The sequence below is a fragment of the Sminthopsis crassicaudata genome, chromosome 2, assembly GCF_048593235.1.
Source record: "Sminthopsis crassicaudata isolate SCR6 chromosome 2, ASM4859323v1, whole genome shotgun sequence".
Taxonomy (NCBI): domain Eukaryota; kingdom Metazoa; phylum Chordata; class Mammalia; order Dasyuromorphia; family Dasyuridae; genus Sminthopsis; species Sminthopsis crassicaudata.
In genome coordinates, this window is record NC_133618.1 from 494,622,929 (window position 1) to 494,639,638 (window position 16,710).

The 16,710-nt window shown below is 46.7% G+C and overlaps 1 protein-coding gene across 6 annotated transcripts; it reads right to left on the reverse strand.

Annotated features, from left to right (window-relative positions):
- Window position 1: 1 nt before the first annotated feature.
- On the reverse strand, window positions 2-16,382 carry PLTP (phospholipid transfer protein). Of its 6 annotated transcripts, XM_074293549.1 has the most exons (18): window positions 15,426-16,382; window positions 14,987-15,046; window positions 13,966-14,074; window positions 13,775-13,886; window positions 13,443-13,542; window positions 10,517-10,645; window positions 10,021-10,176; window positions 9,021-9,084; window positions 8,789-8,852; window positions 5,261-5,352; window positions 4,957-5,133; window positions 4,320-4,379; window positions 1,456-1,620; window positions 1,299-1,366; window positions 1,173-1,215; window positions 1,013-1,076; window positions 384-460; window positions 2-296 (listed from the first exon to the last, which is right to left on the reverse strand). In XM_074293549.1, exons 4-18 carry the CDS (start codon window positions 13,872-13,874, stop codon window positions 168-170), a joined length of 1,488 nt encoding a protein of 495 aa, XP_074149650.1. In that variant the 5' UTR covers window positions 13,875-13,886; window positions 13,966-14,074; window positions 14,987-15,046; window positions 15,426-16,382; the 3' UTR covers window positions 2-167. The 6 variants fall into 6 exon arrangements, with proteins under 6 accessions (XP_074149650.1, XP_074149647.1, XP_074149645.1 ...); XM_074293546.1 differs by lacking the exon at window positions 15,426-16,382 and having other exon boundaries at window positions 14,987-15,174; XM_074293544.1 differs by lacking the exon at window positions 15,426-16,382 and having other exon boundaries at window positions 13,966-14,077; window positions 14,987-15,174.
- Window positions 16,383-16,710: the final 328 nt, after the last annotated feature.

A 16,710-nucleotide genomic window follows, 5' to 3' on the forward strand; every position in this document is an offset into this window, starting at 1 on the left:
CTTCTGTCTCTGAGTCCTGACTGGGAAAAGGGGGTGGGGAGGGCTTTATTGAAAGAGCAGGGATTGATTCCAGTACATTTTGAAAGAGAAAAAGGGGAGGTTGAACTTTTCATGAATCAAAGCGTGGACTTGCTTGAATAAATGTTTGGCACCTCCTGGAAACCTGTTCAGGAGGTAGGGGCAACAGACTGAGATGGAGATGAAGTGGGCCCGTGGTCACCAGCCGGCTGGTTCTTTTCAATCACCTCGCGAAGGCCCTTGCTAAAGTGGAGATCAGCCCCAATGGTCAGGAATCCCTATGGTTCACAAGAGGAGAGAGGACTTAAAAAGAAGCCACCAAAGTTCCCTTTCTTCCCCAGCACTTCTGTGTACCCTTCACTCACTGCCTGGTTGGTCACCACCTCTTTGACAAAGTCGATTCCCTCAGGGAGTGGTATCTGCACTCCACGTTTGGTTCGATCTGTAGCAAAGAAAAGCAGGACAACAGATTCTTGCTCGGATCCAAAGGATTAGAGCCTCAGTTGTTAGAGGAAGGCCCAGGCCTGCACCACTCTCTTTGGGGATGGGCCTCTGGCCCAAGAGGTAAAGGCTGGATAGTGGAGCTCAGGGAAGCTGTGAAGTGATCCCTGTTTTGGAAGGTGCGCTGGGGAGCCTTTCCAGCTCCTAAAGAGTTTAAGGATGATGTAGAGGCTAGAGAGCAGCCTCTGTTCTTAGCTGGTCTCAGGAGGAGTGAATAAACCATTTCCTGGCTCTATGAACATGAGGCACTTACCTTTTCTGGGACTCCTGTGAAATGAGGAAGGTTTTCACTTAGTTCCTCCCTTACCAGTCTTCAGAAGTGGAGACAATCATTTGATGCAGTAAAGGGCATTCCTATTCCGGGTGGGCTGGCCAGGATGACTTGGGCACCCTTCTAACTCTTCAGGCTCTGACTCTGGGACTTGCCCAGCCCAGGAGTCTCCCCAGTGTGCAGGCCCCCCATCCCAGCCTCCACCCTGAGAGATCGGCCTACCATTGAGCAGGGGCATGACTGCGATCTGGAGCAGCGTCTTCAGTGGAGCCTGCAGGGGAATCAGCTGGGAGGGGGAGAGAGGGGCACGTTAGGGAGGGGCTGTTGGGAGGCTTTTCTCCCCAGCTTCTTTCTCTGTCCCATCCAACTTCCCATTACTCACTGCCAAGGACTCTAAAGCAGACTGGTTTGAATAGATGCGAAACCTTTGGAAAAACGGAAGACAGTCTTGGGGCCTGCTTGGTGGGCCTGTGCTTCCTCCCAACCCCCAGCCCCTCACCTCTGCTACCTGCGTAAATCCATCTGCGCCTGAAGTACCTTCCCTCGAAGAGCCATTTTTGCACTGAGACGGGCATCCTAAAAGGAAAGGAGGGGGCAGTGACGTTTGTGATCGGGCCCCCTCCCCAATTAGCAGTTCTGCCCCTCGCCCTCTCCCGGGACCGAACCATGGTCATGCTGGAAAGTTGCACTTGGGGCAGGTCGGGGGGCGCCAGGGCGATGACGAGGCCGGCAGTGACGGAGATGGTGGTACCCGAAGGCTTAATGGTGCATCGCGGGGGGGCCAGGACCTGCAGCTCCAGCTTCAGAGGTGCGTTGATCACTGCCGGGCTCTTCAGAAAAAGAAGGGGACACGAGTTAGGAAGGATAACCATGAAGGAAAGAAGCACAGTGACGGGAAGCTAGGTATCGGACATTCGAATTCTGCTTGTTACCACTGCCTCTGAGACCTCAGACAAGACACCGGGTTTTCTGTCTGCATCCACAGGGACTTAGACTAAGTGACTGCTAAAGTCCCTTACAGCTCTAGTCCATGGATTCGTGACAGTCTCATAATGGATTCTGATTGTTGCCCCGGCCCCAGGCCCCACAGAAATAATCATGGGCATCTTTAGAACCAGGAGCAGGCCAGCACATTTTGGACCTAGGTTACCAGTGATGCTCACTACAAAACGTAACAGAAATCAGCCAGCAAGAAAGTTGCACTGACAAGATGCAGAACAGGACGCTGGATTGTAAACCTCCACAATCTTTCCCCCAGCCTGGCGCCCGAGCAGTTCCTTCTTTGCTGTCCTTGGATAAACCTATGCTAGTTATAATATCATTACCATACATTACTACCCCCAAGTGGAGTTTTCTGTATGCATTCTGGGTAACCCTGTGAGAGTGTAGGACCTTCCCATGTTAGCAGACTCATTCCCTAACCTCAAATTTTACATATCTTGGAATGTAATCAGCACTACTTCCTTCATAAAAATCCTCCTTTTGCTTAGCTGGGCTGCTGACTGATATTGGGGAGCTTGATCCACTCACTGAATGTTTAAATCTCATTAAAATGCTTTTCCTTGGAGTGAACACTGAGCCTGAATTCTTTCAGAGGTTACACCACATCACATAGCTGATATTCAACATGCTGAAAGGATGAAAAAGAATCATGGCAGCCATGGGAGGACCACCAATCAACAAAGGCTAGCTCAGTGTCTGTTATTTGCTATCCAACCGGGGCATGTCATCACTACCAAAGCCTGTCTGTCAGTCAACAAGCATTTACAAAGTACTTTCTAAGGGCCAGGCACCTTACTAAGTGCTGGGAATACAAAGAAATATGGTCCTTGCCCACCAGCAACTCACATTCTAATACAAGTAGGTACATACATGTGAGATATTTAGAAGAAAAGGTAGTGATGGGGGGAGGGGAAGCAAGGTCTCCTGCAGAAGGAGAGGTTTGACCTGAATCCTGAAGGGAGCCAGGGAAGACAGGACCTAGAAGTAAGGAGGGAATGTTGCAGAGGTGAGGGACAGGCAGGGCACAGAGAGTGGGGACTCAGGATGATTGTGCAAGGAACAGCAAGGGATGCTGGATCATGGAGGACTTGAGGAGGAGGGTTGTGCGATGAGACCAGAAAGGCAGGAAGAGGCCAGATGGTGTAGAAGCTTGAAGGCCAAACAGATGAACGGATCTCTCTGTCAGGATAGCAGCCCCGTAGCAAGGCCATTCAGAAGTGCCTGTGAATTCCACACTTTAGGAAGATCACTTTGGCCCCTGAGCGCGGGATGGATGGGGGTGATTCTTGTGCCAGGTCGTGGCTCTGTGCAGTAGGGCAAAGGCTTGTACACAAGAGGGGCAAGGGCAAAGGGGTCTATGGGTGAATACCACAGAAAAGTTGTGAGCCCAGGAGAACGGCACTGCTCTCAACAGAAAGGAAAGTTGCAAAGGAGGTGGGTTTTGGGGAAATGACTGTGAGGTCTGTTCTGGATAGGCTGAACCAGACAATTAGTTGGAGATGTCCAAAAGGCAGCAGACCATTCAGGCCTGAACTTGGGAAGTGGTTAGGGCTGGATAATCAGGGAATCTTCTGCATGACAAGTGACCCATGGGGACAGAGATCACCAAGGGAGGCAGTAGGGAAGGAGAAGAGGTGATGGCCCAGTGCAGAGCCTTGAAGAACAAACCACTGTTAAAGACTGGGGAGAAGTGGGAGAAAGAGGAGGGAGCAATGTCACAGAAACTTCGGAAGGACAGAAGAGGGTGAGCAGTGGGGTCCCAAATTTCAGAAAGATCGAGGACAACGAAAAGAGATTGGGTGATGATGAAAACTTTGGTAACTCAAGGGAGCAGTTTCAGCTCAATGATGAGGTCAGAAACCAGACAGAACAGTTAAGAAGAGAGTGAAAGGAAAGGAGGTGGAGGTGCCTTGTGTAGACACCTGTGGCATTGTGGAAGTGACCTTTGGTTTTCCAGGTCAGGCCTCTCAAGAGGGAAAGGATCCTTATCTACTGCAGGGATAGGTTGTGTAACCAAGCTGACTAACTTCAGGGAGTCTTATCACCAGGGTTTTTGGTTTTTGCTCTCAACAATTCTTGAAGAGCATTTTCCAAGTTATAGAGGGGTCTCAATCTGCATGGACAGAGGAAGCACCCGCATTAAAATGACAGATCTTTGAAATATCTGTCTTGTGGCAAGGACCAAGAATACTTATGGGACCTCATAGATCATCTGATCCTCCCCTGTTATTGTATAAAGAAATTGGGGCCAGAGAAGTAAAATGACTTCCCTAAAGTCACACATTAAGTAATAGAGTCAGAACTTAAACTCAAGTTTTCTTATTCCAGATGTTGCACTCTTACTTCATCCATCTAGAGATAGGGCTCTGGGTTTCCTCTTGAGCCCCTCAACTGGAGCACACACTTCCCAGGGTAGGAGTATATACCTAAACTTCCATATGGAAGTATGTTGTTATATCCATTCCCTTCTCAGAGTGAATTTTCCCTCCCTCACATACAGGCAATTCCATCCTCCCATGCCTCTCACCAACAAGATGATGCTTCCGAAGAAAGTGGCCCTCAGTACCATGTCCAAGTCTTTGGGCACCTGAGTCAAGAAAAGAAAGAGAGAGAGAGAGGAGGGGATAAACTTGTAAGTTAGACTTGAGAAGTCAAGTAGGCCAGTTCTCTACCTGTGAATTTTCTCAGTATCATCTTTATTTTTTAAATAATAGCTTTTTATTCTCAAAATATATGCAAAGATAGTCTTCAACATTGACCCTTGCAAAACTTTGTGTTCCAAAGGCAAAACTTTGCATTCCAAATTTTTCTCCCTCCCTTCCCCTCCTTCCCCCTAGTCAGCAAGTAATCCAATATATGTTAACTATGTGCAATTCTTCTATTTCCACATTTATCATGCTGCATCTCTCCATCACAAGTCTATTGGAATTGGCCTGAATCACCTTATTATTGAAAAGAGCCCTATCTATCAGAGTTAGTCATCACATAATTTTGTTGTTGCTGTGTACAATATCATCCTTATTTTTGAACACTTCCAGTGACAGGGAGCTCGCCACTTCACGAGGTGGAAAGAGTCTTCTATCTGATTCACTCCTTCACTCTGTGTCCTCCCACTCCCATGCTGACCCCAGCCTCTCGGTGGATCAAGTGCCACATCATCTCACCTTGTCTCCAACAAGCTCCAACCGAAGCACTCCAGCCCGAAAATAACTATCCATGGCAGAGTCAAAGAAGAACTCAGAAAAGGCCACATAGACCATTCTTTCCTCTTCCTGAAGCTGAGGCTCCACAGCCTGGTTAGGGAAGCTGGTGTTGGCCTCCGAGAGAGGGAAGAAGGCTCCCTAGAGACAGGAGCAGAAAGGTCTGAAGTCTCTGCCTGAGCATCTCAGAGAGGGATGTTTAGATAGGAGAACACTTGGATGGGGTTGAGAGTCAGGCTCGGCCCTGGACCCCAAGCTGGAAACTCACCCGGAAATCCATGTCCAGGTTGCTGGCTGAGGTCACTGGATCACTCAGGAGGGAATAGTCAATACCAACATGCTGGTCCACTGCACTGCGCACTGTAGGGGAGGGAAGGTTTGTTTAGCACTTATTCAATCACCATCCAACTCAATGACTTTTAATGAGGCAGCCTATATAGAATTATGCTTCCTGGAGAAGGCTATACAGTGATCAGAAATGGCACTCGAAGTCTGAAGAGAAACGGTTTCTTTACCTAAGACTTGAGCTCTAGTCTGACCTCTTAAAAGTAAGTTTTTCATAACACTTGCACTAACTTGTTCAGTTGTTTTCAATCCTGTCCTCTGTCTGTAACACCATTTGCAGTTTTCTTGGCAGAGACACTGCAGTGTTTTGCCATTTCCTTCTCCAGCTTATTTTACAGATGAGGAAACTGAGGTAAACAGTTAAATGACTTGTCCAGGATCACACAGCCAGGAAGTGTCTGAGACTGGATTTGAACTCAGAAGGACTCTAGGCCAGGGACTCTCTATTGTGCTACCTACCTGCCCTTGCACTGTCTACCTCTCTTCATATGAGACTGTGGTGATGAGTTTGCAGTCAGTCAGTGGTTCTGGGTCTGAATCTGCTGTCTGCCTCTGCTCTTTACTGCAGTGTTTGAGCCTATGCATATGATACCCCTCTTTAGTTTGTTTCCTTTTTATTTCATTTTATATTGGAGGTAGATGAGGCGATCAGAATTAAGTGACTTGCCCAGGGCCACATGGCTAGTAAGTGTCTGTAGCCCCATTTGAACTCGGGCTGTTGCTCTGTCATCACTTTGCTACCCCTGGGCCTCAGTTTCCTAATCTATAAAAAGTAAAATCTGTAAAATGACTGGATGACTGAGGTAGAAAGGTGGGAATCCCTTCCAGCTCTAAATGCCAAGATCCTGTAACTGTGAAATGTCTTCTAGCTAGTGTGAGCTGCTATTCCATAAAAGAAGCCCATAATTACTTTATTTAAAGCTCTTATTTCTACAGTACTTTACAATTTACAAAGTACTTTCCTTATGACAACATTCCATAAGAAGCAGAGCAAATACAAGGTACTGCTCATCTTCGAGAAAGAAAATCAAGCAACAGAAGCATTAAACTAGCTGTCCAGCATCACCCAGATAAGGGATGCACAGAGGCCAGTCCTCATTTCCTGGCTGTTCCTCAAGATTCCTTCCCCTCACCATCCTGACTCAAACTCCTGGTCAGCGGGTACTACGTCTTCGCCTTCCTACATATTAAGGGGCAGCAAGACCCACTGAAAGTAGCCAGGAACTCATATCAGCAAGTGCAAGGTTCAAATCTCTCCTCAGATGCTCACCAGGGTATGTGAGCATGGAAAAGTCATGAAAACTTTGAGTCTAGTTACTCCAACTATAAAATGGGAATTAAAAAAACAGCACCTACTTTACAGGATTGTTGTGAGGGTCAGTGAGTTAATGGACAGAGGCAGTGTGGTATAATGTACAAAATGCTGTACTTAGAATCCAAGGGCTGTGGGTCGAATCCTGGATTAGTTATTATCTGAATGAACTTAGAACCTTAGATAAGCTGTTTAATCCCTCTGGGTCTCAGTTCTTCCTCTACCAATTTAACCTCTCTGGGTCTCAATTCCTCCTCTGTCGAATGACGAGGTCAGATTAAATCTTAGTTTCCTTCTAGCCTGAAATCTATGAAAAATAAATGTACATGTATTACTCTCTCCCCCCAAAAATGTTTTACATGTATTGAGGAAAGTAAAAATAGAAAAATAAAATTAAAAAACATCATTTCCACTGAGGAGATCATATGTTTCTGATGTGGAAACATTTGCCACCAAAAACCAAAATAGAACAAAACAAAAAACTTATGAAAAAGAGTAAAGTATTTTGGAAACCCTGAAAAATTATGTAAATGTCAGCTATGATAGTTATTCTCTATAATATTATCTATACACAAGATTGTTATGAGGCTCACATAAGATAGTTCATGTTGAGCATTGCCTGAAAACTCCAGAGAGACAAGAGCTGTGCTGAATGCCTACTGAAAGGCAGACTAGGATAGGCCAGAGGAAAGGACACCAGGATCTCAATCCCAAGGCCTTCACCTGGCCAGAGACCATTTCTGTCTAATGGGTGACAGTTTTTACTCAGGGAAAAGAAAATCTAGATTTGAGCCTTAAAATTTTGTGCCCTCTTTCCCAGAGCTATCAACAATGGGTAAGTTTTTATGAGGGGCAAGGCAGGTCCTGCTCACCAGCAAGTTGAGATAAGACAGTAATAATAATTATAATTAGGGCAGCTAGGTGGTGCAGTGGTTAGAGCACTGGGCATGCAATCAGGAGCACTCATCTTCCTGAGTTCAAATCCAGCCTCAGATACTTTTCTGTGTGATCCTGAGCAAGTGCCTTAACTCTGTTTGCCTGTTTCCTCATCTGTAAAATCAGTTGGAGAAGGAAATGTCAGACAATTCCAGTGTCTTTGCCAAAAGAACCCCAAATGAGTGACAAAGAGTCAGACAGGACTGAAAATGACCAAATAACAACAACAAATAACCATTACACATTTCTAGAGTTTACAAAAGCACTGGTTCCACATTTATCTTGTGGGTTAAGGAAAGTATCATTGTTTCTACTTTATCTATGAGGAAAAACTATGGCTCAGAAGAGTGACTTGCCCAAAGTGATAAAGCTGGTAAGTTCTGGCTGTAGCCAGGACCTGAGTCCTCCAGATTGCCTCATGCTTATTTGTTATGTATTCTGTATGTATTTATGTGCCTGCCTATTGTCTCTACCAATAAAATACACTTTTATTGAAGGTAGGGACAGTTTCATTTCTGTTTTTACATTTTTACCACCTGGCACAACACCTGCCTAGTTATTGTTCGGTCACGTCTGACTTCATGAACCCATTTGGGGTTTTCTTGAAGGCACTGGTGCTTTCCAGATCATCTTACAGGTGAGAAAACTGCTGCAAACAGAGCTAAGTGACTTGCTCAGGATCACAGCTAGTAAGAAGAGTCTTCCTGATTCCAAGCCCAATGCTCTATCCACTGCATCACCTGGCTGCCCCATAAAAAGTGACTTACCCAGGGTCAATGACTGGTAAAGAGTAAGTAAAAGGGTAGAGTATTCACTCTTTCTCTCCCTACTCCTTCCTCTCTTTCCTGTTTATCTGCCTGTCATTTACTTATATATAAATGGATCACAGACATACACATATATTCAACTCCACCTTATAACAAAAAACCTGTTAAGCAAAGACATAGAACCACTGTATGTGCTGTATATAACATTCTGCACCCATGATCCTTCATGTCCCTCAAATGTTCACCTCACCCTACCATGCTTCCTCAGCTTGTGGAGTTTTGGAGATAACAATGAATTTGCTAAACTTCTGGAGAGACACTCCCAACTTTTGGGCTTCTCATTCCCCACAGACCTAATGGGAGTGGGTGGAAGAGGGGACCAGGAGAGAAGGCAAAAGTACTTGCATTCCAACCTTCTCTCGTTTCCGTGACTTACCTGGGACTGTGTCCAGAAGGGAATTGAGCAGGACCAGCCCTGCATGGTGTAGCACGGGACAGATCTGAAGATCAAAATATGGGCATCAGCACCAGATCCCCCTCTGTGCATTTTCCCACATCACCCCCTCCTTCACACTCCTACCTGATCCAGCCAACTCTCATGCTCCCACCCCCTTGCTATGCCCTGCTTCCTGGTCCCTCCAAGACCCTGCCCCTGACTCCCGCATCACCTGTTGGTTGAGAAGGAAGCGCATGCCTGAGATGATGAAAGTGGAGAGGAACTCATAGACCTTCCTGCAAGAAGGGAGGGAGTAGAGAACAGCCCATTAAACCATGTCCCAGCTTGGCCTTAGACCTAATAGGAGTAGAGGGGACTGACTAGGGGAGTCTGGAGTATGAGAAGGGATAAAGTTTGGTACCACAAGCAGGGACAAACCTGATGGGGGTGGGTAAAAGGCAGAGCTCAAGACACATTTCATCATTTCCCTCTCACCCTCAACATCTGTATTCCAATGGATACAGTGAAGAGGGGAAAAGAGATCAGCCTTGCAGGAGTGGAGAGGGGGAATCCTAGACAGCCTGGCATTCCAGGTCCTCCACAGCCTGGTCTGGACTTCTACCTCATCCTTGTCTCCCAGGGTTCCCCTTCACAGCAGAGTCGCTTCCCAACAAGGTCCTCCTTATCTTATCCCCGAACAGGCTGAATCCTATGCCTCTGCTACACTGCTCCCTCTCTGGAAATGCCCTCTTCCAAATCCACCTGTCAGTCCTGGCTTCCAGGACCAATGTCAGCTCATCCAAGAAGCCTTCCTTGACCCCCACCCACCACTAAAAGTGATAGCTCCCTTTTCTGTACTTTTGTGAAACTTCCCATCCTTAATGTATTCTACCTTGAATATGTCTTGTCCTTTACCCAATTCCATTAGATAGTAAACTCTATGGGGACAGGGAACGCGTCTCATTTATTTTCCATCAATGCCTAAGATGGAGCCAAGAGCACAGCAGACACTCAATGGCTTTTATTCTAGCCTAGTACTTTCTTCCCCACCCACAATAGGGCTAAACTGAATAAAGCCCCCTTACATCCAAGACCTGGAACAACTAACTATGCTGTGGGCTGAGGAATGACCGGACCCCTCTAGGAGCCTCCTCCCCCTCAGGATGAGGAATGAAAGTCCACATGAAGAATGTCAGCAGGAATGGGGCTCTGGAGCCAAGGAGAAGCCTCACTTGAAGGTCCCCCCAAAGGCAGCATGCATCTTGGAGACAGAGGCTCCACAGGAGACATTGGAAACTTTCATTCGACCACCAGGGTCTCTGGCCAACTGCAGGGCTGTATGGATGGACACACCTTCGGCCGAGGCATCCACATAGCCCCCGTCATAACTGCAGAAAGGAACACCCAGAAGGAAATCAGCATAGAGCACCTACTGTGTGTCGGGCACTTTACAAACATTGTTTCAATAGATCCTCACAACAACCCTGGGAGGTAGGTGCTACTATAATTCTCATTAAGCAGTTGAAGAAACTAAGGCACACCGCCAGCAATGTCTAAAGCAAGATTTGAACTCGGGTTCTTCCTGACCCACTGCACCACTTGGCTGCCTTCAAGAGATAGGGTGCAAAGAAGAGGCTTAGACAAGCAAACCACCCCCACCGTCCTGGTCCTCTGCCCATTCCATCCCTTCCCCCACCCCTCCTGGTCCCATCCCCGCCCTGCTCTCACAGGAACCAGTAGAGCAGCTGTCTGCGGAAGCTGAGGCTGATGGAGGCATTGCTGATGTACAGGATCAGATCATGGTTTGGCTGGAAGTACAGTTCTGACTGGACCAGCTGCAGTTTGGTCACCTTCACCCTAGAGGGACAGAGAGCATGGGATGCTCAGAGCCAGGCTGCCCCAGCCTTAGATCCCTGTTCAGAGCTAAGTTTCCTCAGGACAAAAACAGGATAGCTGGAATGATCCCTAGTAACTTTGGAGTGGGTCAGCAGGTGGCTCTGTAGAGAGAGTACTGGCTCTGGAGACAGGAGGATTTGAGTCCTATCCAGCCTCAGACACTTACTAACTGTATGACCCTGGACAAGTCACTTAACCCTATTTGCCTCATTTCCTTAACTGTAAAGAGAGCTGGAGGAGGAAATGGCAAGTCATTATAATGTCTTTGCCAAGAAAATCCCAAAATGGAGTCATGAAGAGTCGAACATGAGTGACTGACAAAACCATTTTAGATTCCTTTCCTTTTCCTGTAAGCGTTATAAGAGGAGGGCCACCTCACTGCTCATTCAACTTGATCTGAGAAGAAAGACAATACATGGCCTAGCTCTCCCAGGGAAGGTTCCTTGTTCTCCTGACTTCAGGGCCATGCTCTCTCCACCAAGCCATTTGGCTGCCCAACATATAGGATGTCAAAGTTGGATGGACCCTAGCTTGTTTTACAGGGAAAAACCTAAGGCATAGAATCTCAAAATTGGAAAGGAACCCAGACATCCTCTAGTTCAACCCACCCCTGAGAAGGAATCCCTTCTACCACTTCCATGATAATTGATTATTCAGTCTCCATTTGAATAAATAATAATAGCTAATATTTATGTGGTTCTTTAAAATATGTAAAGCACCTCACAAATATCTCATTTGATGAATTCCATTTAAGGGAAACTACTATCTTCCCTAGCAACTCATTCCTCTTTTGGACAAATGGAAGGTTTTCCTTTCATCCAACAAAAATTAATCTTCCTGAATCTACCCCCTATTTGTTTCCCATTCTGTTTTCTGGAGTCAAACAGAAAAAATCTTTCCCATGAAAGCATACCTCAAAGATTTGAAGACAGTAATTGCTACCTTCTTTTAATCTTCTCCTCTCAAAAAAAACCCAAAACAAACAAACAAAAAACATTCCCAGTTTCTTTGCCTTGGGTGACAACTTATCCAAGTTTATCCACTGAGTTAATGACAGAAATGTGACCCAAACTTATTGTTTGAATTAATATGACTCAAATTAAACTTTTTTTTTCCCCCCCTGAGGCTGGGGTTAAGTGACTTGCCCAGGATCACACAGCCAGGAAGTGTTAAGTGTCTACGACCAGATTTGAACTCGGGTCCTCCTGAATTCAGGGCTCTATCCACTTCACCACCTAGCTGCCCCCTCCTAAACTCTTTCTATTCCTTCCATGACTTAACCTCAGAACCTTTTCCTGACCCAGCCTTGGGAGGATGTAGAAAGTGAGTTCAAAGGTGTTACTTCCTTATATGAAACCATTATTTGAGATGAGGAAGTATGTCCAGGATTCCTTGTAGGTAGGATTCTGTTACAGGCAATGCTGTAAGGTGAAAACTGTACTGGCCTAGTAGTCAAGAGGCTTGGATTAGAGTCCTAGCTCTGCTACTACTCAGCTGTGTGACTGAATAAATCACATCCCCCTCTCCTGTTTGGAAGTGGGGGGAGGCTGTGGATTCAATTTCTCTGCTCTGAACATTTTTTCTGATTGTCTCCCATGCTTGAAATAATCTCCCTCTTAAATTCTTCTTACTGCCTTCCTTGGTTTCTTTTAAATCCCAACTAAAATCCTTTTACAAGAAGTCTTCCCCAATCCCTCATAATTCCAGTACCTTCCCTCTGTTAATTATTTTCTATTTATCCTGTATATATCTAGCCTCTATATTCTTGATTGCTTATTGTCTCTCTCACTAGATCACAAGTTCCTAGATGATTTTTGCTGCTTTTTTGTATCGTAAGCACTTAGTACAGTGTCTAGTGCATGGTAGGTGCTTAATAAGTGTTATTTATTAGACTTGATCAGTTCTTAACCTTTTTTAGGTCATAGATCTTTTTAGCAGTCTGGCGAAGCCTCTAGATCCTTTCTCAGAATGATGTTTTTTAAATGGGTGAGCAAGCATATACATAAATTGACACATACAAGATAAATACAGAATAGAGGAAAGATAACCTCAGAAGGGATGCAACTCCTTAGCTGGGAGGTTCTAAAATGTCTTCTGCAGTTGGTGGTCTCAAATGGAGCCAGAGATTATAAAAGGGGGAGATTAGGATTTGAGAACATTCCAGGGAGGAGGAACAGATGCAAAGGCAATGAAATGGGAGATAGAAAAACCTTCCTGTGTAATTTCTCAGTCCCAAATGCTAATATCTCCTATACAAATTACTTTGCATATTTTATTTATTTCTTTATTTTTTGCATCTGAAGGCACACTGAAGGCAGTGTGCCCTTCCCAAGAGAGTATAGGGTCATTCCAGGATTAGCACTCTGCCTGTCACATAGTAGGCACTTGCTTATGGAATGCTTGTGGATTGCTAAGTGATCTCCAAAAGTTCCTTCCACCTCTAAATCTCACAAGCTTATAAAGCTACAAACACTGACTTACTAGACCTCTGGCAAAGATGGGCTGCCAAAGTTGAGAAACACTGTGGCACAAAAACCTCTCTGGGCCTCAAGTTTCTCATCTATAAAATGAGACAGTTAAACTAAAGGGCTTCTAAGGTCTTTTCCAGCTCTATACTTGTATGTTAATGGACTATGTCCAAGTAAAGAAATTCTGCCTTGAATTCAGACATAGCTCAGACATGGCACAGTCCCATTCCCCACTGCACCCCACTCCCAGATTTTTAGTCTGAGCTCCCCAAATCCCAGGCCCCACTCACTCAGAGATGTTGTAAGAGAATGGGCCCTCACTGCCCCGAAGGTCTGGGATGGTAATGGTTTCTAGCTCCTGCTCCAAGAACTTCAGTCCTTCTTGCTTTACTGAGACAGTAAGACCCTTCCTTAGAACTGGTAAGTTTCCACCAAGTATTCTCCCTCCTCTTTTCCCCCTCCCCCCATTCATCCTCCCACCTTCACAAAGCACAGGCTTTTTTTGTGGGAAGGAAAGGAGAAGTGACCCCAGGGCTTTCTCCTGAACAGAGAATTTCTCATTTCCCAACTCCCCCACAGCCCAGGAGCCAAAGAAAAGCTGGCTCCTGTCTCATATTCTTACCCAGCTCCAGGGCTTTGGAAGTCACCCGGATCTTGCACCCTGGAGTCTCAGCATAAGTGACTGCTACAAGTGCTAGGAAGAGGGCCCAGAGGAGAGTCATGGCTGGGCTGACCTGAGGAAAAGGCAGTCACAGGATTCATTCTCCCATTATAGGGTGCAATCCCTCCCCTGGGCCTCAGGGTTTCCCGTACCTGTGTGGAGTGGAGGTCAGTTCTGGCTCTGGTGGAGAAGGCAACTCAAGCCTCAGGATTCAGGTGCAGCTCCCCGAGTAGCCAGGTCCCTGAGAGAATCCAACTAGTACTGCTGGACAGGAGAACAAGAGGAAGGGACCTCCACCTTCCTTCCCATCCTTGATAGCCAGGCCTTTTCTGGAGATGTCAGTCTGTCTTACAGTACAGAGATTTGTCCTGGGAGCCCATCTTCTAACTCCACATTCCACCACCCATAGGATTTGGGGGAGGAGGAGAATGATGGGGGGGTCAAAGCTTCTTTCACAGCAACCACATGACAGGCTAAGACTAGTGGGGTGACCGACCCCATCCCCCCACCCCTTTAGCTGCCTGGCAACAGGAGGCCTGCAACTCAGCCTCACTCCATGGTAACAGGAGCAAACACATTCCTGGGGACAGTCTGTGGTATCCTGGGCACCACTTAGGGAAGGGGGCAGCCCAATACAGAGTGGGATTTAAAAAGCTGAGCTCCTTGGCCAAATGGAATCCCCTTGTGCCTTTTTCCATCTCTTACATCTAGAGAATCAGAGAATGACAGCTGTTATTCTTAGAATGCAGAATGTTAGAAAAAGTAGGGACCTTTATAAGAGAGAATGTCATAGATGGATAGAATACTAGAATGAAGAAAAATAGAAAATTAGAAATGGAAGAAACTTGAAGATACAAAAAAAGCAACTGGAAGGTCAGCTTGAGATATTACCTGAGCTTGCTCAACAGCCTGAGCTCCCCCAACCCCAGTGATGCTAGCCCCAGTCCAGACCTGGTGATCCTCTGCCCATCGCCCTCCCCACAGTGTATTCAGACGTTTTCTGCGCATCCCCGGAGTCTCCTTAATTCCTCCCCCAGCTCAGATTCTGGGCAAGGTCTAGGCTTCCGGCCAGGGGGAGCGGATGCTGAGGATGGGGGTGGGGGGAGAAGGCGGAGAGAGGGGGAGGGGGGCGAAGATGAGGGGAGTAGGGGTGGGATATGTGCTGAGACTCACGAGGCTGGGCCAAGGGGACGGGGGTCAGCTGCAGTCTCGTCTCGCCTGCAATGCCTTGATCTGAGGAGAGAAGCGGGGCCAGGGTCTGTGAGGGCTACTTCGGATACTGCCGCCTTTATAGAGCGCTAGCCGCCACTCGTTTCCCCACCACACACATACACACACGCCCCTCTCCTCCCCTCCTGAGTAGGGAGGGATCGGGGCGGGCTGACTAATGTGGAGGAATGGTGGGGGGAGGGCCAAGCAGCCCGTGACTGATCCAGCCCAGGCAGACTAGTTGCTCCCAGAGACCTAGGAATGGGGCAAGGAAGCTCCTTCATCCATGGAGATTCATATTCATTTCATTCTCAGGACATCCTGTCTGGGGAAGTATGTCTCAGGAGGCCATTGTCCCCATTTTACAGATGAGAAAATTGTGCCTGAGAGACTAGTGACTTACCCAGTGGCAGAATTAGTAAATGGTAGAGCTGGGACTCCCAGGAGTTCATCGGAGTCCAGCCCAGGACGATTTCCCCGGCTTCAGGCTTTGTCCAGTTCCCTTAGCTCCTGATTCTTACTTCCTCAAAATTCTCTTCTCATCTGATGTCCTCAGGTCCTGCCCTACTCCCCCCACTAAGTGTTGTCCCTTTTAGGTTTTTCCAAGCCAGACTTCCAGCTCATTCAAAACTTTGCTGTGGAAACCCAGGCTAGTTACATTCTGAATTACTGTAGGATTTTAAATAGGAAAGGACCTTGGAAAGCATCACACACACACATATACACACGCATTCAATTTCACAGCAGAGGAAACTGAGAGGGTCAGAGCGGTGACATAATGTGCCTAACAATCACACAAACGGTAATTATCAAATCCAGGTCCTCTGATTCCAAATCCAGCCCCCTTTCCACTACTCATTCTCCTCTGGCCATTCACTACTCTTAAGCCAGTAGATACCTATTAGCTCAGCTTCCCCTCCACTTCCAACCCAGATACCAGAAGTCTCCCTTAGGAAAGTTTGTTCTCCTAGAAACATGCCCAGAGGTTTTATCAGATGCTGGAAAATGCCCAGGCTCATGTAGCAACCTGTCCACCTGGCTCAGGTCTTCCACAGTCCTCTCCAATTTGCTCTATGGGGTAACAGGGAGACTCAGAATCACTGGTTCCTTCTGATGACCTGATCTGATGCATAGTACAGGTTATTCAGCTGGGGTCCTCAGGCCAATCAAGCACCTTTCTATGCCATCTCTTTCCCCTCAGTCTCCTCCTCCTTCTCAGTTTCCACTGGAAATGTTAGCTGGCTTTTAGATGCTTGAAGCTGGTTCCCTTCCCCCACTCCCTTTGGTATTCCCCATCTGTCCACTGTTTTAGGATTCTAGCTTGGCTTGGGGAAGCTGCATCGTCAGTATCTTTCCCAAAGACTCTCCCTTCTTCCCTTTATATTTGCATTCATGCACATACTTATCAGCTTCCCTTCCCTGAAACCCAAGAGCTTGTTGCATGTGACTTTGTTAGGGTTTGGGTGTGTGAGGGTGAGCAGGGGAGACCCACGTAAAGGGGGAGAAGCTCCCAGAAGTATAGACCTTGATTCATTCTGTGTACCAATAGGCCAAGTATTTCCACAAGCCTGCTCCAAGAATTCAGAGAACCACAGTGGGAAAATAATGAGGCTGCTGACTCTCCAGAGTTAAGTTTGTAGAGTTAGGAGAGGAGAAAGCACAATTGTTTAATGCTTTGGGTCGTGTGC

Bases quoted from the DNA above. Each gene is read 5' to 3' on its own strand.
- PLTP (XM_074293549.1), bottom strand. From the start codon at position 13,874: ATGACTCTCCTCTGGGCCCTCTTCCTAGCACTTGTAGCAGTCACTTAT. The intron at 10,646-13,442 runs GTGAGTGGGGCC...CTGTCCCTCTAG, and splicing joins TTCTCTTACAACATCTCTGA to GGTGAAGGTGACCAAACTGC. The intron at 5,134-5,260 runs GTGAGTTTCCAG...TCCTGTCTCTAG, and splicing joins ACCTGGACATGGATTTCCGG to GGAGCCTTCTTCCCTCTCTC.